We start from the raw sequence: 24,374 nt of genomic DNA on the forward strand, positions 1-24,374 counted from the left end.
CCATTTTTCGTTGTGTTTACTGTTCCTGCTCTTATCTTTCTGATGCACTGGCTGTTCAATTTCGTCTCCAGTGTGTCATTGAGATATCAGTGATTCAAGGAAAGTTACAAAGAGAAATTACACTGGTTTCATGATGGCTTCTTTGTCCTGTATGCCTCTAAACAGTTTTCCGATCTTTTTGTAGACCCTCCGTCTTTCGTCAAAGTTCCCCAGCCCGTTGAAGGGCTGAAGGGTAAGGACGTGAGTCTATACTGTGAGATGAGCGGTACAGCTCCTTTCCAGGTCACCTGGTTCAAAGACAGGAAGCCTCTGATGGAGAGCAGGAAGTATAAGATGGTGAGCGAGGGCAGCTCAGCTACGCTGCATATCATTGGGATAGAGCCCTCGGATGCCGGCGAATACGAGTGCAAAGTGTCAAACAGTGTAGGAAGTGAAACCTGCCAGACATCAGTTAAACTCAGAGGTCAGTAGAAATGCGATGATCTCAAATGAAAATCATTAATGTTAGATTTGCGGATTACTTTGTCACCTTGCTGACTTTGCCTTTGCGTTGTTTTTCCTCTCTTCAGAGCCACCATCGTTTGTGAAGAAACTGTCAAACATGACAGTGATATTGGGAGAGGAGGTGACCCTTGTGGCCACTGTTAAAGGCTCTGAACCCATTACTGTGTCCTGGGTTCAGGACAAGGATCACATTCTCAGGGACGGTGACAACAGGAAAATCACCTTTGAGAACAACCAGGTCACTCTTAAAGTCTTTAAGGCTGACGCAACTACGGCAGGCAAATACACCTGCCAGCTCAAAAACGATGCTGGGAATGTGGAATGTTTTGCTAACTTGACTGTTCTAGGTTTGTAACCATGTAATACTCTCTTTCTCTTGCAGTTCTTTGTTTTCCTTCTCCTCCAGGTTTCATAAAATTTTCTTTCTGCCCTTCTCTCTTGATTTTCAGAACCTGCTAAGATAGTGGATAAGCCTGATGCACTGAGTGTGACGGCAGGTGATATGGCCGCCCTAGAGGTCAAAGTGTGTGGAACCCCAGAGCTCGTACCTAAATGGTTCAAGGACGGTATTGAGCTGGCCTCAGGGAGGAAATACAAAATCTCCTTCTCTAAGATGATATCCAGCCTGAAGGTCCTCTCAGCAGAGAGGATAGACACTGGAGAATACACATTTGAGGTTAAAAACGAGGTTGGAAGGGACCTAAGTAAAATAAACCTCACTGTCCTAGGTTGGTGTCTACTTCCTACCTGTAATTTGATGACAGCATAACTATATTTATGTTTGTATCTGTCTTCCCTGATGCACACGTTACTACTGCTTTCCCTCCCAAACAGATAAGATCATACCTCCAACATTCTCAAGAAAATTGAAGGATTGTAATACAATTGTTGGAAATGCTGGAGAAATGGAATGCAAAGTGTCTGGCTCCCCGCCTTTCACTATCTCATGGTACCATGACGGAGAGGAGGTACAGAGTGGCCCGAATTATGAGATTGCATACAGTGACAACAACTGCACACTGAAGGTGCCCACTCTTAAGTTGTCAGACTCTGGAGTGTATAAATGCAAAGCCGTCAACAAAGCTGGATCCAGTGAAACCAGTGCCTCTTTCATTGTGAAAGGTCAGTAACTATGGAGACTGCACCGTGCGGTGACTGTTGTTAGTGTTATCAGTGACTTGTTAAGTGTTTTTAGCTTGTTTTGTTACTGCAATCAGTTGGCTCGTAGTGAAGTAGTCATGAAACTGGTTCACTTTCATATTCCACCATGTTGAAAGCCCCTACTCTCTGTTTGTACCCAGAACCACCGTCTTTCGTGGTGCAGCCTCAGCCTGTGGAAGCTATGCCAGGCAGTAAAGTGACTTTCTCAGCCATGGTGAAAGGCAGTGCCCCTCTCAAACTGAAGTGGTTCAGAGGAACCAAGGAGATTATGCCTGGAAGAGGCTGTGACATTGCCTTGAAGGATAACCAAGCTATTCTGGAGCTTTTCAGTGTGGATAAATCCCACGCTGGAGAGTACACATGCCAGATCATTAACGATGCAGGGAAGGAAAGCTGCCCAGTTAACCTGACCATCAAAGGTTAGTTTAATATGAAACAATAATTTCCCATAATGTCCCATAATCTCCATGCACCATTAAATAGTTCCCCAAACTGTAATTTTCCCTTTATAATGTCCCTGCTCTAATGTAAACTAACTGATGTCTTTGGTTATGTCACTCAGAGCCAGCACGCTTCTCTAAGAAGCTGAAGGATGTTTCGGTTGAGAAGGGCAAACCGTTGATACTAGAGAACACGTACACCGGAAGCCCTAAGATCACAGTGAACTGGTACAAAGACGGCCAGCAGATCTTTGCCTCTTATAAGTACAACATCACCACGACTGAAAGCTCCTGTATCTTGGAGTGTCTGAGCACTGATGACAAAGAGGCTGGTGGGAAATACTGTTGTGAAGTGTCCAATGACGCTGGAAAGGACACCTGTGAGGCAGTTGTGTCCATTCTAGGTTAGTTTACCTTCTTTTATCTGATAACATATGAGTGGATTGTGTCTGTATTTGGTTTATTCTGTGTGAGCTAACACCTTTAACTCAGTAGACCTGATGTACATATGATTGCTTGAAATGGTTTTTTTCTATGGTTTGTCTGAACGGTGCGTATCTGCTGCTGTAGAACCGCCCTATTTCATTGAGACTTTGGAACCCATGGAGGTGACTGCAGGAGACGCAGTGTGTCTGAAGTGCCAGGTGGCCGGCACACCTGAGATCAAGGTGTCTTGGTTCAAAGCCGACGGCAAAGTGAGGTCCAGCCCCACCTGTAAGTTAGAGTACAGTAAAGGTGTTGCCTGTCTGAAGCTGAGCAAAGCCTCCAAGGCCGACATCGGGGAATACACCTGTAAGGCGGAGAACCGGATCGGATCTGCCTCCTCCACCTGCAGGCTCAGTGTCCAAGGTGATCATCTGTCCCCAAGCCTCCAAACTTTAGCGTCTAATTCTTATTTAAAAGGATTACCTTCATCTCAAAAATATTTCTCCATCATCATCTAATCTCTCCATCACACCATCTTCAGGCATTACTAATCTGCCTCTAATTTCATTTAGACAGTTTATGATTCATAGTGATTGTATTTATAACTGGTGCAATCAACGGATAAGAAACATCTTTAATTGAGATAAGTATATATATACCAAATTCCCACATTTACAATCTAGCCCTTTGTTTAAAAGCTACAATATGGAACTAGCTGGTTCAGTCCTTAGTGAGTTATCAGCTAAAATCCTGACATTCATTGTCAAATCCTCCTGTTCCAGAGGCGAAAACGCCGCCGTCCTTCCCTAAGAAAATCACCAGTCTGCAGCAGACTGAGGGCCAGCCGGTCAGGTTCGAGTGCCGCGTGGCCGGTTCCTCGCCCATCGAGGTTTCCTGGCTGAAGGATGGAGAACCTCTGAGGCAGGGAGACGAGTTCTCCATGTTGTACGACGACAACACGGCCGTCTTGCAGATCGGCCGCGGTGAGATGAGGCATTCTGGGGAATACACCTGCGTCGCCACCAACAGCGTGGGAACGGCCTCCTGCAGAGCTAAGCTCACTCTTCAAGGTCTGTCTTAGGAATCTGAATGATACTGAGAGACGTCTGTCGGGATTTGTAAGAGATAGAAAGATGTTTTGATGGTAACCGTGAGAGATCTGTCTGTCTGTCTGTCTGTCTGTCTGTCTGTCTGTCTGTCTGGGTTTACAGGAGGAAAATGGAAAGAGGCTTCTCAGGAGGCTCAGTTTTCTTTATGAGTCTTTTTTAAAACAGCGCAAGGTTCTTTTGGTTGATATAAGACACTAATGTGTCTATCTTGGTTTATTTAAGAAATACAGCAAGACACTTTTGGGTGTCATGTAATAACTGTCTTGGTTTATTTCAAAATAATGGCTAATTAAAATACAGTTACATTCACTTTTTATGTAAGAGGCTTAGTAAACTTTCTCAGCACACAGATACCCAAATTTTTCTGTCTTGTGGGTGATGTCAGATAGTGCCACCTGCTGTCAGACAGTGTGAGGCTGTGTTATGCCTAACTGTTTAAATACTTGCATCTAAAGGTTTGTTGTTGTTTTATTTTCCTCCCACTCTTCCATGGACCCTGCAGAGCCAAGATACGCCCCCGTCTTTGACACAAAGTTGTCACCAAAGGAAGTGACAGTTGGTGACAGTATTGAGCTGGAGTGTCACATGACCGGCTCTGCCCCCATTAAAGTCACATGGTCCAAAGACCATAAAGATATCCGTTCTGGGGGAAATTATAAGATGAGCTGTGTGGAAAACACGCCCCAGCTGACCATTCTGAAGGCAGATAAAGCCGACACAGGAAGATACTTCTGCCATGCCTCTAATGACATGGGCAAGGACTCTTGCTCCTCAGATATCACTGTCAAAGGTATTTGACCTGCTCTTCATGTCCTCACTTTTCTGGCCCTGTCTTCTAAAGCTGCTCATAATGTTGCTTTGCTCCAGCCTCCTTGTGGGCGTTCTTTGTGTGATGACTTCAATTTCCTCTCTTTAAAGCAATATCCCACTTAGTTTTAACATGGAGGTTATTCTGCTGTTGACTGCCATGAAAACCAGAATATAATCTATTGACCAAAATCAGATGCAGCTGGACAAGTTTGTAGCGTTCAGTTTGTTACTTCCCATTCATTTGAATGGAAACTAACATTGAACACTTTAGTGAACAGATTCAACAACAGATCCTGCTTTAAGACAACAAAGCATCCTGGGTCCGTCCTCTTTTTGCATTTCTATTCTTGGTCCATCTGTCAATAAAAATGCTGTTTGGTGAAATTCTGTTCTGAAGCGTCGGACCAACAGTCAGCTGGAAATCACAGCAGCAGGATCTGTTGTTGAATCTGTTCACCAACGGGTTCAATGTCAGTTTCCATTCAAATGAATGGGAAGTAAAAATCTGAACGTTACAAACTCGTCCAGTTGCATCTGATCTTGGTGAGGAGATTATATTCTGCTTTTCATGGCGGTCAAGAGCAGAATAATCTCCATGTTAAAACTAAGTGGAATATTGCTTTAACATAATTTCCTTACTTTCCATTTTCAGAGCGTAAAAACCCTCCAGTCTTCACCAAAAAGCCCTCGGAGCACATGGAGGACACGGAGGGCAAACTGGTGAAGATTGAAGGTCGAGTGACCGGCTCTCAGCCCATGGCAGTCAGCTGGTTTAAGGACAGTACAGAGATCTACAGCTCTGATAAATATGACATCAGCTTTAAGAGCAACGTGGCCGTGCTGTGCATCAAGAGCAGCCAGCTGGCGGACAGCGGCAGATACTCCTGCCAGGCCGCCAACGAGGCTGGGAGAGCCTCCTGCGACGTCTCAGTGGGCATCTGTGGTAGGTTTCATTTACCTTTTGTTTTTTATTGAATTTTCACATATATCATATACATATGGACAAAAATACAATTATAAAATAGAACTATAGTTCTTATTTAGCAGGTAGAGGCAAAATAAATGGATAAATAAATAAGAGTAAATAAAAGTCCTCCTGATGAATACCTACAACACATAGTTTGTTTGGAGAGGCACTTCTCTTCCAACCATCCTGGATATGTTCTGAACAACTTAATTTATGAATTTAACAGTTTAATATACTGTATATTACTTTTTTTGTACCAATGACTCATAATGGACTGTATATATGTCGTTTTACCTCTCATCAAATGAAATGTTTTTGTTGAAGTGCCACAATAAAATGCACCACAGGTTAATGGGAATGTGTTCTAAAGACAACACAGCACGCACCATTCACTTTTTAGCTTAACAAATTAAATTCACCAAATACTCTCAATACTGACACAAATAAATGCCAGTCGGCCACCTCTGAGTATTAAGTATTTAACTGAAACTATTCTTTCTTTACTGCAGAAGCCAAGAAGCCTCCGGTGTTTGACGTCCCTCTCAAACCGGTGAATGTGGACGAGGGGGAGAGGCTGAGCCTGAAGTGCCACGTGCGAGGCTCTCCTCCTCTGAAGGTCCAGTGGATGAAGGACAGGAAGGACCTGACCTCCAGCGGAAACACCAGGATCACCTTCTCTGATGGGACGGCCTGCCTGGAGATCAGCCAGGCGTCCAGGCAGGATGCAGGGGATTTCCTCTGCAAGGCCTCCAACGACGCCGGCACTGAATTCTGCAAAGCCAAAGTCACTGTGAAGGGTCAGTAGAAACACCAGGGAACGACTGTCTGGTCACAGCAGAGGTGTGACCAAGTCAGGTTTGCTCGAGTCCCAAGTCAGTCTCAAGTCAAGTCAGAACAAATCAAGAGTCCAGTATCAATTTAATATCTTAAAGAAAACTAAATATCTAGGACTTTTCAATGCAATATGGTTTTAATAGGATAAAAACTTGGTAAGAGCATCATGAGTTTGATTTCTATAATCAGTTTCAACTTCAATAAATTCAATCATTCCATACAAATTCAGAAAACAGAATTTAAATTCAGTCGTCTGCTGGAACAAATCTCATCTTCACAAGATAACACAAGATCTTTTGTCAAGACTTTAGAAACCTTTTCAAGTCATCAAAGTACAAGTCAAAGTCAAGTCCCAAGTCACCAGAACCCAAGTCAAGTCAAGTTTCATGTCTCCTCTTCATGCATCAAATCAAGTCTCAAGCAATTACAATTGTGACTTGAGTCCCCACCTAATATTAATAGTGCATCATGTTGTGTTGCAGAGCGACCAGGAGCTGCTCCGGCTCCCGCTGAAGCTCCTGCAGCCGCTCCGGCTAAGAAACTGGACAACCTGTTCTTCATCGAGGAGCCCAGGACCGCCCACGCCACTGAGAGTGAGTAGAGACAGTTCACAAGTCTCTGGGGACTTTTTTCATGGGACGGTCGGAGCCACTCGGGCCTTAGAGCCGCCAGGTGAAACTGGAATGCATGGTTTGTTTCTGTGGCTCAGGAAGTGGCACAAACAACAACAAGGTTCAAATGTCAAAGAATATATCTTAGAATGGGTCCAAGGTCCAACAGATACGAATTTAGAAAGAAATGAGCAGCAAGTGTACAGACTAATACGTCTTCGTTTATTCTTAAAACACGGCAGCAGCAACAGACAAACGTGTTTCAACCCTCGGACATCATCAAAGAATAAATATATTAGTCCATACAGTAAACTGTCTGCAACATGTTTCAGTTTTTATAAAATTCACCACCTATGGGAGTTACAGTACATTACATTACAGTTCTCTGACTCCAATTTAATGTAGCTGTAGTGGCGACTACATTTTGTTCTACTCTAGAAACTGTTTAAAACCCACATGTTGTTTTGCAGAGGGAACTGCCACCTTCATCGCCAAAGTCGGAGGTGATCCCATCCCTAGTGTGAAATGGATGAAGGGCAAATGGAGGCAGATCACACATGGCGGTCGTATCTCCATTGAACAGAAGGGCCAGGAGGCCAAACTGGAGATCAGAGAAGTGACCAAATCTGACTCCGGCCAGTACAGATGTGTCGCCGCCAACAAACACGGAGAGATTGAATGTAGCACTGACATGCATGTTGAGGAACGAAAAGAGTCTGCAGCGCTGGAGGGAGACCTCAGAGCCAAACTGAAGAAGTGAGTTCATGAGCTTCTTGAGTGAGAACGGTTTTAGAATTGTTGACTGATATTTTCACTTAGCCACCTGCTTTTCAGATTGAACAGTGTGTCTTCTGTTCGTTCTTAGTGCAAAAGCCTTTGAATTTAGGGGCATCTAGGTGTAATATCCAATGTCCGTCTGCTTCTTTATATTTTGCACAAAGACCATTTTAAGATGCATGTCTCCTGTGGCTTTATTCTTTAGGACCCCATCCAAGCAGAAGAGTCCCCAGGAAGAGAAGGACATTGATATAGTTGAATTGTTGAGGAACGTGGACCCCAAAGAGTATGAGAAGTACGCCCGAATGTACGGCATCACCGACTACCGCGGCCTGCTGCAGGCCATTGAGCAGCTCAAGAAGGAGAAGGCTGAAGAAAGTGGAAGACCGGTAAACCTTAGTGGAAGTAGCTTGTCTGTGGTGTGAGTCGGTGTTCTGTGGGTGTCGTGTTGAACATTGTGGAGCTGTTGTTGTTGTGTTGCAGGAAGTGGAGCGTGGAGACAGAGAGTCGGATGAGGACATGGCCAGACTGGTGGCCGACCTGCAGAAGAGAATGGAGCGCACCGAGGTTCGTACCTGCAGCCTGTCTACTGTCTACTGTGATCATGCAAAGTCTGTTACTTTGTGCCGTGTTTGCTATGTATCAGCTGAATGATTTGATTGATATGAACATTTACATTTTAGTTGTTTATCTGACTTATCCAGAATGACTTTCAGTGCAACAGTAGAATAAGCTTCACTGCCTACTTTGAACATTAAAATAAGTCATTGGAAAAGTAATTTAGTACCACAGCTGAAGTATCCGTGGATAGTACAAGAAAGGCTTCAAGTGTTGTTGAACTTTGGTAGTATCTTGGGTTGTGTATCTTCCTCCATGATAAAACCTCTCTGTCATCCCTGTCATCATCACTTTAGTTGTCAGTTAAGGTTCATGCTGAGAATCCCCTCTGCTTGCTCCTGTAGCCTGTAACTGTGGTGAAGGACATCTCCGACCAGGCCACCTTCACCAACAAGGAGGCTGTGTTTGAGTGTGAGATCAAGATCAATTACCCAGAAATCACCCTGTCCTGGTACAAGGGCACCCAGAAACTGGACAACAGCGATAAGTATGACATCAGCATCACCGGCGACCGCCACCTGCTGAAGATCAAGGACTGCCAGTCCAGAGACCAGGGCAACTACCGAGTGGTGTGTGGGCCGCACATCTCCAGCGCCAAGCTCACCGTCATGGGTCAGTACCAACACAGCTACCGCACCTGCAGGTCCACCGGTGCTGCACGTCACCGGACTCTGGAAAACAAAAATCAGCCTTTCAGAAATTGATAAAAACTTGCTGATCTTGACATAAATGCCCATTTGTTACATTGTGAGGTTTGTTAAATACATTGGCTTAGTCCAATGGTCATAGATGGACAACATTAGCTTTTAGTTACAGTAATACATCCAAACTTGATAGGTTTTTGCCTCAGGTCACATGACTTGGACTCGAGTCACATGACTTGGAGTCGAGTCACAATTTTGAGTTCTGGTGACTTGGGACTTGACTTTGACTTGTACTTTGATGACTTGAAAAGGTTTCTAAAGTCTTGACTTTAGTCTTGATCTTGTGTTTGTATAAATGACTTGTGAATGATTTGTGACTTGACTTGGAAATCTACATTTAGACTTGGGACTTGACTTGACAGTTGTGCCTCAAGACTTGAGACTGACTTGGGACTCGAGCAAAGTTGACTTGGTCACACCTGTGATTTTTGCTGCCCATGGGCACAATGTTGTAATATTTGACATGGATACGATGAGGTTATATTTAACATGATTGGGTTTGTCATGGATTCCTTATTGAACAGAGAATGCTATTGATACCAAATGTCATCTGTATCTTTTGGTTTCCTATGTCTGCATTATATTCTGCTGCTGCTGGAAGCTCTTGGTATCTACTGTAGTTGCCGTTCACATAGTGTTCAGTCCTAGAGATATGTATTGACCGATGCCCTCTGTTGTTCTTCATGTGTTTCAGAAGCGGAGGTTGAGAAGCATCTGCAGGACACATCGGGTAAGGAAGGCCAGTCGTGCACTCTGTCTTGTCAGTTGTCCATCCCTAACGTACAGACACAGTGGTTTAAAAACGGCAAGCGGTTAGAGATGAAGGGCAGGTACACGTCTGAGGTGAAACACAAGGTTCAGAAGCTCCTGATTAGAGACCTGAAGCCTGAAGACCAGGGGAGATACAGCTGCAGATATGAGAACCTGGAGTCCTCCGCTGACCTCTGGGTGGAAGGTTTGTACCCTGGAACGCATCCTAGAACCTTCTAGAAGTGGTCGATGTTCTGCCCTTTTACTAACCTCTTTCGACTACCATCAAACTGTGAGACTAATGTTGAAGATTTTGATTTTGTCCTCTTTTTTTCACCCGCTCTTTCTTCCTGGATTTGTCTTCCTCTGTCTTAACCCTCTTTACGCCTCTCCTCTCCTGGGTGATCTTGCAAACTTTCCGCCATCATCCTATCATTCTTTGTCTTCTTACATCCGTCTCGACTCAAATCCATCAACCCAAAACCAGCCATCATAACCGTCATGAACTCACTGTGAACACATTCCTCTCTAACCATGCCACTCATTGGATGTTTTGTAAATGAAAACTACATTCAAATAATTTCATACATTCCAGTTGCAATGACAACACATTTACCATTCACGTGTTTATCTGTTTTAGCTGAACAAATTCATTTCACCAAACGCATCCACAACATCGAAGTCAACGAGCGCCAGTCGGCCACCTTTGAATGTGAAGTTTCCTTCGACAATGCGATCGTGTCGTGGTACAAAGACACATGGGAACTGAAAGAGAGCCCTAAGTACAACTTCACAAGCGAGGGCCGAAGACATTTCATGGTGATCAGAAACGTGACCACTGAAGACGAAGGTGTGTAGAGCGCCATCGAACCCCAGTCTCATCCCCAAAACCTTTTCCTGTGGATTTTCCCATCAGTGTTTTTATGCCTGAGTGTTAAATCGTCTTCATTACTAATCCCATGTAGGCGTGTACTCAGTGATTGTGAGGCTGGAGCCCAGAGGAGAGGCTAAGAGCACAGCTGAGCTTTATTTGTCTGGCAAAGGTACAGTTCCCAGTCAGGCAGCACCTTTCATGTTCAGCGTTTGTCTGTTCGGTGTTTAACACCATATTCACTCTTCCCCTTTTCACAGAAATTGAATTAGCAATGGTGCCCTTTGGTAAGTATTTCATTTTCTAGCCAACACATTTTAATCAACTCATTTTAGTCACTTTTAAAGAGCAGTTAACATCAATCTACTACTAACGTGGTGCTTCTGTTTTAATAATACTATCTATATGCAGTCTAGAACTTAATGTTTTCTTTAATAATGCCTGTACTTTTAAAGCAAAAGTTTCTATCAAATAAAGTTATATTCACTAGTGAATTGTCCCTCACACATAAACCAAATTCCATATTCTGTAGATATCCCAGACTCCTCAGTTCAGAGGCCCGAGGTGCCTTCATCAGTTGCAATTCAAGGTAAGACTGAGACCCGACATTCAGCACTACTGGGTTCAGTTCACGTTGAAATCAATCAATCAATCAATCACTCAATCAATCAATCAATCAATCAATCAATCAATCAATCAATCCAATCAGACATTTTAATTTAATTGCTTTTTATATTTATATTTTGGAGTTGTTCAAATTGAAATTACTCAAGTTCTGGGATCCATAAAGCTTCAAAGAGTCAGAGAACTGACTGTGGTTCAGGTCACATGACTCCAGATCTGTTACATTGAGTCAAACTCAACATCGTAATGAAACCAACATGTCTCTGTCTTTTAAAGAATCCTCTGAATACTATCAGTATGAAGAAGAGATGGAACAGAGAGGTATTTGTTTTTATATTTCCTTTATTTACAACCTCCTTCAGGTCCTGCAGTGAAAGTAAACTAATCTAATCTAATCTAATCTAATCTAATCTAATCTAATCTATTGTTTTAGGATAGAAATCCCACAAAAATCTGATACAATCCCTCACCTGAGTGTTAGTCAAACTTACCAACATTTAACACCAAAAATATAAAACTTAATCATTTCTGTTCTTAATAATGGAAACAAATACAATTTTGTCTTCACAAGAATCCACTGAATATTCCTATCACTATGAAGAAGAGGTGGAGGTGGAGCAGAGAGGTACAACATGTTGTATTTCTCCTTTTTCACACAAGCTTCATTCTCTCCATTCCCATCAACCCTCAAAGCAGATGTGGGCAAAATAGTTTAGCAACTTTCATGGGGAATGCCTCATTTATATTCCAAATGATACTCAGGTTCTTCATTTCCCTGGCAAGTTAAATCAAGCACAACTTTATGAATGTGAATTTGCCCAAATCTGCCTCTAATATCCATCATAACTTCATTCATCATGATATGCGGTTTTAATCAAATCACCATTCATTTAACAGCACAGAGTTCACATTTTGTCCATGTTCTTGTTCCTTTGTGTCTGCGGTTTGAGGCTCGTGTTTTTCATTCCATCCTCTTCACTATCCTTCCAGTTTCCTCCCATCTTGCATCTCTCCATCAGTTGCACACTCACTAACCTTCTGCCATGTTGCCGTTTCACATTCAGCCCTGGTCATCTTGTCCCTCCTGGCCGTAGCGGTCAGCTGCAGGGCGGCAGGATCAGGACTGTGTTAACTTGTGAAACGGCAGCATGAGTCCAGCTCCTCATCTCATGTTGTGTTTTGTCCTTCTTGTGGTTGTCGCCCCTTCAGTCGAGTATCAGAGCTGGACAGAAGAGACGGTAACACAACTGTCCACAACTAAAGGTATCTGCAGCTGTAGCCCATTCTGATAATCTATAGGAAAGCCTTAGTGTAGCTCTAACACTTCCAGCTTCAACTCAGTTTGTTCTGCTAAGATGTTTGTCTGTCTCGTATTACCTACGTGTGTGTATGTGTGTGTGTGTGTGTGTGTGTGTGTGTGTTTGAGCCTCTCTTTGAAATGTACAGTATCTCAGTTGGCTCTCTCTTCATGTGTGTGTCCTGTTTGTGGAGACTTGTGTCTTCTTCATGTCATCTACTTTAATGTGTTTGTGTGTCCAGAGCCGGTCCACAACTCTGTCTCTTCCCCAGTCCTTCCCCCCAGCGATTCTTCTTCTCCTGTGTATATCTGTGTTGGCCGTAACTTCTTTCGGTTCCTTAATGTTTCCTGATGGTTGCAGACTGTGGTGATGATTCTGATGTTTTCTTATTTTTCCACCAGTTGCCAGAGTTCCCATTGAGGAGACAGTGGAGACCAAGAAAGTAGGAATGAGAGAGGAAATCCCAACCAAAGGTACTGCAGTGCTGCCTGCTGCCCGGCTCACCGCTCTGTCCTGGTCCTCCGTCCTCCACTAGTCTCAGATCGTTTGCTTCTGTCTTAACTCTGTTGCCGTTTGTTGCTCTTGTGCCTTAGTTGTCTTGACATGGCCAATACTTATCGGTCTGTGTTAATATTTATTGTTCTTTTTGGCTATAGATAGACTTGTCATTACAGTTACCAGTAGATACTGTCGGTACTTCTTGTTTGTCATATCTCTTGTGCTTCCTCGCTCTACATGCAAATGCATGACGTCTCTCTTAGCTAAAGCAGTGAGTGCTAACACAGTAATGTCTTTTAAGTTCCTGAAGCTCTTATCACTCATCCTTGTCTGTGTTAATATTTATTGTTCTTTTTTATTTTGGCTTTAGATAGACTTGTCATTATAGCAGCTACTGTAGTTGCTTTTTGTTTGTCTGTCATATCTCTTGTTGTGCTTCTTTGCTCTACATGCAAATGCATGACGTCTCTTAGCTAAAGCGATGCAAGGCTAACACAGTGAGTGTCTTTTAAGTTCCTGAAGCTCAGAAGAAGCCTGAGGAGAAGCCTAGACCGACTGTGAAGGAGCCATCACCGCCTAAAGGTACCAACATGTCTCTGCTGTTGACATGTACCTGTTTCATAAATCGTTCATTTGTTCATTTGTTGGTGTCTAGTGTCATTAAGAGCATTTTTTACTCCTTTAAAACCTTTCCTGTATATTTTATGTTGTCTACTTGTGTCTCTATCTCCATAACGCTTTTGTGTTACCATAAGTGTCCCAGTCATTAAACTGGTGCTATGTTCATTAAATCTGGAAAAGGGCAAATTCACTTAACTTTACTGAACTTTTCAAGTTCCGGAAGCCAAAAAGCCGGTAGAGGAGAAGGTTGCTGCAGTTTCAGTTCCAGAGCGGAGAGAACCTCCTGCTCCCAAAGGTACAGCTGCTGATTTCTGTTAACATCTTTGTACTGAACTCTGTCACATTCATCTTTCCTTTTTGTTGTTGATGTCATCTGTTTTGTTTACTATTTCAATATGATGTTTGACTTTTGCACATCTATTCTATGTCAACTTTTGTTATCCAGTTGTTTGTCTTCTTGTCTTGTTTTCCTCTCTGTTCTCCGTCTGTCTTCTATGTTCTTCTGTTCTCTGTTGCACCATTTGATGGGCAGCATAACCAACTCTGACCTCTGTTTCTGTTGAGTTGATGTGATTGTTAACTTTGAATATGTCTTAAAAGAACCAGAGGAGGTTAAGAAGCCTGGCGCCAAGCCCTCCGCTGCCCCGGCTCCGCCCACAGAGAAGCCAGCAGAAGTGCCAAAGAAAGGTACCTGATGCTGTTCCTGCTGTTTATGTCTAAACCACTGTCCTCAGTAACAGATTATATTCACAACTATGGTGTTTGTCTTCTCACCTCTTGATGTCTGTGTTGTGTGTCTTAATATTATGCCAAATGTAATCTTATTCTGTCAGTTTAGTGAAGTGTATGTAATATGTTTTGCTCATTTCTTTAATACTCTTACTGATGAGTGCGTCTCCCCGTCTGTCTTGTCTGCTGTGGGGTTTAGTCTTATTCTTGCTGTTTTGAGCTTCTTGATAACCTTTAATATTACTGAAGCTTTTAGCTGATATTCCTGTCTGTGTTACCTGAAGATGAGCGCAAGCCTCAGGCACCAGCAGAGCCTAAAGTGGCACCTGCAGCTAAGCCTGAACCTGAACCCAAGCCCAAACCTAAAGCAGAACCTGAACCCAAGCCTAAGACCACACCGGCTCCGAAAGCAGAACCGGAAGCCAAGCCGGCTCCGAAGGTGGAGCGGGAGCCGGAAGCAAAGCCGGTGCCGGTGAAGAAGCCGGTGACTCCACCATCCAAAGGTATTTCCGGTCTTGTTTGGATTTGCTTTGTCTTTTCCTTTTGAGTTCTGAAGAATCTGAACTAGCAGCTTGTTGTCTGTCTAACTGTGTTGTTGGTCTGTATGTTTCTCTGTCTTGGATGTTTCTTTACTGTGTTTGCATAGCTTCTAACATGGAAGCGAATCTTTTTATTTGTGAGTACCTATATGTGTTTACTTTCTCTGCACATATCTAAACCGATGTGCATGTTGCTTTAAGTCCCTGAAGAGGCTCCAAGACCAGAGCTGGCAAAGATCAAGCCTGAACCAGCAGTAACCAAGCCAGAACCAGAGGTCCGAAAACCAGAACCAGAACCAGAAGTACGAAAACCCCAACCAGAGGTCCGTAAACCAGAACCAGAAGTACGAAAACCCCAACCAGAGGTCCGTAAACCAGAACCAGAAGTACGAAAACCCCAACCAGAGGTCCGTAAACCAGAACCAGAAGTACGAAAACCCCAACCAGAGGTCCGTAAACCCGAGCTTGCTGTATTGCCAGAGCCCCCCTCTCCAAAACCTGAACCAGTCGCAGTTTCCAAGCCAGAAAAAGTGGTGAAAAAAGCTGAACCGGAAGTGAGAACACAAGAGCCTGCGGTGCCAAAACCAGAACCTACGAAAGCAAAGCCAGAACCAGCACCAGTTCCCGCTCCAAAGGAAGCTCCAAAGAAAGGTATACAACATCTCTGGCCAGAGAAGCAGCTCTGGGTTTTTTCTTAATCTTCTTAACTCTACCTTCCACCTTCTACTCATCCAGAGTGATTCATCTGACTGCTTGTGTGACTAAGCTGTTGATGCTTATTGTGTTTTGGTTGCTTGTGTTGTTTGCGCTAGCAAACTCCTTAACTCTTTAACCCTTGGACTTCTGGTGACTTTTAATTTATCCCCAACTTTTACAACTAATGACAGTGTCTGTATGATGCGGTATACTGTTTGTCTTAATCTGCTTTATTTTTGAATGCCAGCATATATTGATTCAGTTAAGAATATTTAGAATGTATTTCATAATCGCATAATTGCATAATCGCAATACTCTTTCTGTGCGATGAAGCTACAGTGCTAGCCTCACTTGTATTACCTTGTTCTTTTGTCTGTCTTGCGTGTGTCTTTTCTAACATGGACCCATCTGAATTCATAGAAGATTTTTAATTGTATATTTCATCTTTGTTTGTCATAGTTGTGTAAATTCAAATATCTGACAAATGGCGTGTTCTTTTAAAGTGCCAGAAGCACCAACAAAGAAGGAGGTGGTCACACCTCAGCCACCAGCTGCAGTACAAGTGGACAGAAAGGAAGTAACACCTCAAAAGAAACCTGTGGCAGCTCAAGGTACCAGAACTCAGCAGGCTGTCAGTGACCCTTAATCTCAGTGGTCTTGGTAATAAAAACCAAAACCCACTAAAACCTAAAATCTTAAACTGACATCTCTTTGGCTTCTGCAATGTGTTTGTCAATTTTCTTATCTAACGTCTAACCTCTGGCATACAGAGTTATTATGTTGTTAGTGATGGGCGGCACACTGTTGTTGTTTGTCAACTGTTGAGTTGTTTTGTCATAGTTGTCTTTTCCTGTTTTGCACTCGTTAGAGTGTAGATCTGTAACACTCTTCAACTTAATTTCATATATATGAAACCTCTAATAAACTTGAATGGTCCTCTTTAAAGTTCCTGTGGAGGAAAAAATACCAGAGCCTCCAAAAGCAGCCAAGAAACCAGAAGCTGCTGTGGCTCCTCCCAGAGAAGAGCCTCCTAAGAAAGGTATATCATGTCTCTAATGGATCTTTGCTCAGTAACAAACTCTCTTTCTTAGCTTCTTCTGTCTTGGGTGTTGTCATCAAATTCTGTTTAAAATCTTAAACAAGTGGAATTACTTTACTCAAATCAGTGACATACTTTAATTATACAATTTCCTTGAATAATACAGATTACCATAGGTTAAGCATAACATTACCTTTTCATTAAAAAGAGAATTTGAGTAAAGTATTCACCACTGTGTCAGAGTTGTCCTTATTTGTGCGGCAGCACATTTTACCATTCTTTATAGTCATGTCTTGTGTATGTTTGTGTGTCACACCCTCTTAAAGTGATGAAGCCCAAACCAAAAGTCGTACCTGAAGAGGTGCGTGGGAGAGAACCTGAACAAGTACCTCAGAAGGTCTCTGATGAAGTTCCTGTTCAGTTAGCTGAGCGGGTAGCAGAGGCAGAACCTGAGAGGGTTCCTGATAAAATACCTGAACGAGTTCCTGAGAAGAGGCCTGCAGGAAAAGCTGAGGTGGAAAAGATTCCTGAGAGGGTTCCTGAGAAGAGACCGGCACCTGAGAGGGTAGTGGAGGAAGTTCCTGAGAGGGTTCCTCAAAGAACACCTGAGAAAGTACCTGAGAAGGTTCCAGAGAGGAAGCCTGAAAAAGTACCTGAGAAGGTTCCCGAGAGGAAGCCTGAAAAAGTACCTGAGAAGGTTCCAGAGAGGAAGCCTGAGATAGTACCTGAGAAGGTTCCAGAGAGGAAGCCTGAGATAGTACCTGAGAAGGTTCCCGAGAGGAAGCCTGAAAAAGTACCTGAGAAGGTTCCAGAGAGGAAGCCTGAGATAGTACCTGAGAAGGTTCCAGAGAGGAAGCCTGAAAAAGTACCTGAGAAGGTTCCCGAGAGGAAGCCTGAAAAAGTACCTGAGAAGGTTCCCGAGAGGAAACCTGAAAAAGTACCTGAGAAGGTTCCCGAGAGGAAGCCTAAAGTACCTCAAAAGGTCGAGGTAGAGCAGATTCCTGTCAGGAAGCTACCTGAGAAGGTGCCTGTTGAGGTCGAGGAGGTAGAACTTGAGAAGGTACCTCAGAGAAAACCTGGGAAGACAGCTGAGTATCAACGGGTATCTGAGAAGAAAACAGAGCGGATCCCTGAGAAGGCTGCAGAGGAAGCAGTTCCTGATAGGCTGCCTCAGAAGATGCCTGAAGCGAAACCTCAAAGGGAGGTAGAGGCTCTTCCTACAGGTATACCTGAGGCCGACCTCAACTCTTTGTTACACAGTTCTTTGTATCTTCTTCATGTGTGCTAAGCATTGGCGACAGTCCATTTATAGCAGTAATTCATGTGCCATAAAGCAGTATATTTTGCATTTTGCGGCTTCTTGCAACTTGTATACTGTAAGAATACTAATATATGATAGTTATTATATAGGACACTGTATTGAAAGTATTTATAGCAATGGCCCCAATGTTTTAAAATCACATTCACTGACAAAGGAGTAATCTAATACAAGCTGAACTATTGCCATATCTTGAAAAGGTATAGTGTTATCTTACATCCCTCTTAACCACTTGTGTCTGTTGTGTTTTGTGTTATTTTATGTATGCTGGTTATTTTGTATTTTTGTATGTTTTGTATGTTAACTGTCTAAACACATGCGCTGTCTTGAGTTAAAAATTGATTAATTCTTTAAAGAACCGGATGCTAAGAAGATTCACAAGATTCTGCCTACTACTCCTGATAAAGAGGTTGAGCCAGAGAGAAAAGCCTCTCCACCAGAGAAAGGTACTGACCGGAGTACTTTTACTGCATCGTAATCTTAAAACCTTGATAATACACAACAGGTGGATTATCTACTCCAGCGTTAGCCTCTTTTCTCTGTGTTGTTTCTCTTAACCCCAGTGCTTGACTTTGTGTTGTGTTTTGTTGTCATCTCTTGGCACTGCCGCATGGTGCCTTCTCTTCACACATCTTTACACTTCAAGTGAAAACCAGTCTTGTCAAGATAGAGCAAAGGAAAGGAGCTCAGAAGATACAAGAAGTTTATTATGTGACGGAGAAAGCTTCTCCCACAGAGGAGGTCTGGGAACATGAAGAGGTGGTGGAAGAATACGCCGAAGTGTCTTATGAGGATGAAGCGGCGCTTATAGGCAAAAGTATTGTATCATTGTCAGAAGTAGACATTTTCACTACAGCAGAAAAGCCTAGCCAAAGAGATGAAAGGTCTGAACTGAGAGGTGAGATATCTGTTACTGATGTTTCAAAGAGGAAAGATACCAGGGTAACTAAACGTAAAATCATCCCAAAAACAAAGGAAACTTTCATTGAGGAAAGTGAATCTAACAAAGTCACTACAGTGCAGGATAAACCTACCAAACATAAAGCTCAATTTGAAGAGGAGTTTTTTGTCAAGAAAATTGATTCACCGTCAGAGGAAATTATAGATGAGAGGAAAGACAGTACATCAGTAAGACATCCGTCAGCCATAAAAGAGGTTCCTAAACAAGACGCTACTGTAACAGTCAAAAGGAGCAGAGAAGTAACTGTGAAAACAAAAACTGCTCCTGAAGATCTGTCTGTCCAGACAGAGACTGACAGTAGATCACAACATATTCATACAGATACAAGGAGGCAAGAAACTGAGCTATCAGAGTTCATTACTCCAGATAAACTGGAATCATCTGAAGAGAGGATAGAGGCGCCTGAGGAAAAGTCATATTTAGTTGAGGACATTCCATCAAAGAAACAAGTAAGTGTAAAAAGTAGGCACACCAAAGTGATTTCCTCAAAAGAGAAAATGATAGCCAGGGAACCAACAGAAAGAAAGGGCATGACTCCTGAAAGAGAAAAGGCATATGAAGAACTTTTGGTTGAGGAAGACATCGAAATACCAAAGAGAGAACAGGAGTTAGCAAAAACTGGGGAAACTATTTCATTTGAAAAAGTACAAGTAATGAAAGTAAAGGATATTCCATCAAAGAAAGACATAGGAAAAGGCAAACCTCCCCAAATTATTAGCACAGAAGAGAGAAAACAAACTCGACAACCAGAAGCTGAAGGAAAGACTTCAGTGACACATTTGACAGAAGTCACATATGAGGAATCATTCATTGATCGTGATGTGGAGATCATATCAGATGCTCCAGAGAAACACAGTAGAACTGAAGAAATTGTAGAAATTCCAGGTGAGAAAATCCAAACAAAAGAAGTCACAGTTAAAGACAAACCTTCCAAAGTAATTCCTACTAAAGTGAAAGTGGTAGGCAAGAAAACAACTAGACAGGAGCAGATTGAAGTAAAGGAATCATTGATTCCTGACTCCAAAAAATATGAAATCAGTGTGGTGGAAAGAATTTCACCAAAGAAACATGAACTTCCTAAAAAGAAAGGAGAGGAGATAATTGATACAGCACAGGAGGTGAAGACAGTGAAGGTTACTGAAAAAGCCAAATCCAAGTCTGAAGCTATTGGTGAGAAAATGATAATACAGGAGACTGTGTTCAGAAAAGAGTCAGTAACAGATATTGAGCTCAAGCCAAAAGTTATTGAACAAGAGTTGAAGTATGAACCAGCCGCTACAGAAATGTACCCAGACCATGAAGAAACTACCATCAGGGAATGGGAATCAGATACTGAAGAATCTTATATGGAATCTCCTGAATCTTCCATTGAAGAACAAACAGAAGTCCCTCTTCAGAGAGTCGATACCATAAAGAGAAAAGAAGCTCATGTGATTGAGGACACAGTTGAAACAAAACCAGATGAGAAGAAAAGGCTTTCCCCAAAAGCATCTTACAGAGGTACAGAGAGTCTTACATGTCATCATTTTCTTCTTCATCATTTTCATCTCCATCTCAACAACCTAACGTTTTCATATCACTCACTGTTTGGGTACAAACTGTATTCTTACTCATCCTGAAGAGCTGCGGAACCTCCATGGACAGTCATCTCACCCTCAGTCTGTGATCAACCTCATTAACATGCAGTCCAGTTTGACAATATCTTGCTTGCAGCTCATCATCTGTGTTTATCATCCTAGAGTGTGGTTTCATACTTTCTGTCATTTGTCAGTTTGTCATGTTTGTGTATGTCTGTTCCCATCAGTTCATGGTCTTGAAATGACATTGCTCTTTCAGTATATATATATATTTTTTACAGGGCTCTCTCTTTTTATCTTGCTCCATGTTTTTAATGTTCGTCAACTGTTTGTGTAAGTCAACCGTTTTATCTCTTACATATTCAGTATCTTGAGTTAAAAAATACTGATTATTCTTTAAAGAACCAGAGGCCAAGGCCAAGAAGATTCCCAAGACAGTTCCTGCTGCTCCATCTTCTGAAATAGAGGATGAGCCACTGATAAAAGGAATGAGACCTGAGAGAGGTACAACAGCACGTTTTCCTGAAGTGTTCAAAATGCCCAGTATACAATCTTCCTCCATGATGATAATACACCACAGGTTGATTATCTGCTCCTGCTACCCTCTTATCTCTGTGTTGTCTCTTTTAACCCCAATGTTTGTGTTTGTGTTGTGTTTTTTCCTAATCTCTTGGCACCGCTGAATGGTGCTTTCTCTTCACGCCTTAAATCTTCGATCCTCAAGCCTCAACCAGTCTTGTCAAGATAGAAAAAAGAACAGGAGCTCAGAAGATACAGGAGGTTTATTATGTGACAGAGAAAGCTTCTCCCATAGAGGAGCTCTTGGAACATGAAGAAGTGGTGGAAGAATACGCTAAAGTGTCTTATGAGGATGAAGATGACATTGTGGGCAAGAGTATTATATCATTATCAGAAGAAGACATTTTAAGTACAACAGAAGAACCTGATCAAAGGGTTGAAGTGTCTGAAATAAGTGGTGAGATATCTGTTACTGATGTTTCAAAGAGGCGGGGTCCTAGGGAAGCAAAATGTAGAATCCTGCCAAAAACAAAAGAAAAGGTTATCATTGGGGAAAGTGAATCTAAGAAACAAGTTACTGCAGCGCTGGATAAACCTACCAAACAAAATGCTCAGTCGGAAGAGTTCTTTGTCAGGAAGTTTGATTCTCCAACAGAGGGCGTTATAGATGAGAGAAAAGACAGTGTATCTTTAAAGCAAACATCAGATGTAAAAAAGGTTCTTAAAGAACACAAGGAAGCTAGGGTAAGCATCAAAAAGGAAGCTGAGGCTGAAGACGTTTCAATCAAAGCCGAAGTGCCACCGGACCGAGATTCACAATCCAAAAAAAGTGAATTTGCTACTTCAGAGGAGAAACATTTGGTAGATGTGTCACCAAAGGAAGAAGTTTCACTCAAAGAAAGTGGAGATGAATTAGGCAAAACTGACGAGACTAATAATACAGTCAAGGGAATACAGTCAGGAAAGGTTGAGGATATTCCAAAGAAAGGTGTCAAAAAGGGAAAAACTGCCAAAGTAATTACTTCAAAAAAGAAAACATTAGAAATGAAGCCAACTATACAGGAGCAAATTGAGCAAAAAGACTTAATGATTCCTGTATCAGAGATCACAGATAAAGAGTCGTTGGTGCAAGACACTCCTGAAAAGTGCACTATCACTGATGATGGTGTCAGAGAGGATGTGGGACAAACTGACAGAAAGACCTCAGTTACTCCTGTAATAGAGGTCAGACACACAGGATCATTGACAGAACAAGAAACCCCTGAGACTGAAGTCCAGTCAAAGGTAGTCACAGTTACTCCCACTGAAGAGATAAACACAAAACAGGAACAAATTGAAAGAAAGGAATCATCAGCAATGGAGGTAACACACATAAAATCATCAATAGAGCAAGATGTCCCTGAGAAATATACTAGCACTGAAGAAATTGTAAGGGAGGAACAGGATTACTCAGAAAATAAATATCCAAAAAAAGAGGTAGTCCAAAGGAGGAGAGTGCAGAAGTTAGATAAAACTGAAGATATTACAGTTGAAGTCCAGTCTAAAGGTCCAAAGGTTGTCAGAATTAAAGACAAAACTGCCAAAGTTCCCACTGAGGAGAAGAAAAGACAGGAGCAAATTGAAAGAAAGCCTTCTAGTGTTCCTGTAATGAAGTCATTGTTAGACACAGAGTCATTGATAGAGGAAGATGCCCCCAAGAAATATAGAACAAGTGAAAAATCTTTTAAAGTGAAAGAGAAGCCAGAAACCATTTCTCAAAATAAAGAAGTAAAATGTAAAGAAGTCCAGTTAAAGGCCGTCACGGTAAAAGATGAAACTGCTAAAGTTACTCCCATTGAAGAGCAGAAACCAGTGATACAAGAACAAACTGAAAGAACACCCTCAGTCAAAGCTGTGATAGAAGTAACATCTAAAGAATCAGTTCCACCTGTTAAGATAACAGCTAAAGAATCATTAATAGTGGAAGATACTCCAGACATACATGGTAAAACTAAAAAATCCGGCAGAGACAGCGCAGGAAGAAAAGAACAAGTTAAGTCCGAAGGCATTTCTGCAAAAAAAGAAATATCCCCAACAGAGAGAACACAGATGCCATCTAAAACTGAGGAGATCCATGTTAAAGACATCCAGTCAAAGATGATCACAGTTGAAGACAAACTTGCTAAAGTTGAAAGTTTTGAAGGGAGGAAACCAACAAAACAGGAACAAACTGAAAGAAAGGTGTCACTTGCAGCTGAGACAGACGCATTGGCAGGGCAGTATACTCCAGAGAAAAGACAGAAGCTAGACCAAACTGAAGATAGTAGTACTGAATCCATCCAATCAAATGTAACCACAGTTACAGACAAACATTCCAAAGTTACACCAATTGAAGAGACAAAACAAAGACTGAAACAAACCGAACAAAAGGCCTCAGTTACTCCTGTGACAGAGGTAACACCAAAGGAGTCATTGATAGTAGGAGGTACTTCCAAAAAACAACTGACAACTGAAGAAACTGTCAGAGGTATTGCATCAAGAAAAGAGGAGATTTATGAGTCAGAGGACATTTCTCTGAGGAAAGAGGAATCTCCAAAAGAGAGAGGGCAGAAGTTACATGAAACTGAAGAGATTACAAATGTAGTCACTGTTAGAGATAAAACTGCCACAGTTACTCCCATAGAGGAGAAGAAACCAAAAAGACGAGAACAAGAAAGAAAGGCTGTAGATAGACCTGTAATGGCCGAAACACGTAAAGAATGGATAGTGGATGATGCTGCTGAAAAATATGATAAACCCAAAGAAATTGTCAAAGACCGTGCAACAACTGAGGAAATTCTGAGAGAGACAGAGCAGAAGTTAGCCAAGACTGAAGATATTACTGTCGAAACAGTCCAGTCACAGGTCGTCACAATTAAAGATAAAACTGCCAAAGTTAGTCCAACTGAAGAGAAGAAACCAACAATACAGGAACAAATTGAAAGAAACGCTTTAGTTACCCCTGCAAGGGACAAAACATCTAAAGAATGGATAACGGAAGATGCTCCTGAAAAATATGCTAAGACCAAAGAATTAGTCAGAGACCATGCAACAGCTACTGAGGAAATTCATATGACAGAGGGTATTTCTCCAAAGAAATCAGAATCCCCAAAAGAAAGAAGACAAAAGTTTGCCAAAGCTAAAGAGATTACAGTTGAAGAAGTCCAGTCCAAGACAGTCAGAGTTAAAGACGTATTTGGGTGTGTTACTCCCATTGAAGCGACAGAAACAAAACAGGAACAAGTTGAAAGAAAGGCTTCAGTAGCACCTGTAATGGAGGTTGCATATGAAAAATCATTGATAGTGAAACATGGAGATATCATATCAGATACACCACAAAAGTATATTACACCTG

General features: G+C 42.1%; 1 protein-coding gene across 1 annotated transcript in view; it reads left to right on the forward strand.

Annotated features, from left to right (window-relative positions):
• Positions 1 to 24,374, forward strand: part of ttn.2 (titin, tandem duplicate 2) — a 234,276-nt gene that overhangs the window by 60,062 nt on the left and 149,840 nt on the right. Inside the window, exons 66-93 of the mRNA XM_078286142.1 lie at positions 185 to 463; positions 570 to 851; positions 954 to 1,232; positions 1,339 to 1,626; positions 1,806 to 2,084; positions 2,228 to 2,509; positions 2,676 to 2,954; positions 3,314 to 3,601; positions 4,143 to 4,430; positions 5,103 to 5,393; positions 5,927 to 6,214; positions 6,734 to 6,844; positions 7,333 to 7,618; positions 7,845 to 8,028; positions 8,123 to 8,206; positions 8,602 to 8,908; positions 9,656 to 9,916; positions 10,352 to 10,561; positions 10,677 to 10,754; positions 11,115 to 11,171; positions 12,746 to 12,823; positions 12,906 to 12,977; positions 14,224 to 14,310; positions 14,637 to 14,855; positions 15,093 to 15,542; positions 16,091 to 16,198; positions 16,534 to 16,626; positions 16,953 to 17,849. Of these exons, the coding sequence (XP_078142268.1) occupies positions 185 to 463; positions 570 to 851; positions 954 to 1,232; positions 1,339 to 1,626; positions 1,806 to 2,084; positions 2,228 to 2,509; positions 2,676 to 2,954; positions 3,314 to 3,601; positions 4,143 to 4,430; positions 5,103 to 5,393; positions 5,927 to 6,214; positions 6,734 to 6,844; positions 7,333 to 7,618; positions 7,845 to 8,028; positions 8,123 to 8,206; positions 8,602 to 8,908; positions 9,656 to 9,916; positions 10,352 to 10,561; positions 10,677 to 10,754; positions 11,115 to 11,171; positions 12,746 to 12,823; positions 12,906 to 12,977; positions 14,224 to 14,310; positions 14,637 to 14,855; positions 15,093 to 15,542; positions 16,091 to 16,198; positions 16,534 to 16,626; positions 16,953 to 17,849 (6,705 nt within the window). The remainder of the gene's footprint in view (positions 1 to 184; positions 464 to 569; positions 852 to 953; positions 1,233 to 1,338; positions 1,627 to 1,805; positions 2,085 to 2,227; positions 2,510 to 2,675; positions 2,955 to 3,313; positions 3,602 to 4,142; positions 4,431 to 5,102; positions 5,394 to 5,926; positions 6,215 to 6,733; positions 6,845 to 7,332; positions 7,619 to 7,844; positions 8,029 to 8,122; positions 8,207 to 8,601; positions 8,909 to 9,655; positions 9,917 to 10,351; positions 10,562 to 10,676; positions 10,755 to 11,114; positions 11,172 to 12,745; positions 12,824 to 12,905; positions 12,978 to 14,223; positions 14,311 to 14,636; positions 14,856 to 15,092; positions 15,543 to 16,090; positions 16,199 to 16,533; positions 16,627 to 16,952; positions 17,850 to 24,374) is intronic.

Source organism: Centroberyx gerrardi, chromosome 10, assembly GCF_048128805.1.
Source record: "Centroberyx gerrardi isolate f3 chromosome 10, fCenGer3.hap1.cur.20231027, whole genome shotgun sequence".
Classification (NCBI taxonomy): Eukaryota; Metazoa; Chordata; class Actinopteri; order Beryciformes; family Berycidae; genus Centroberyx; species Centroberyx gerrardi.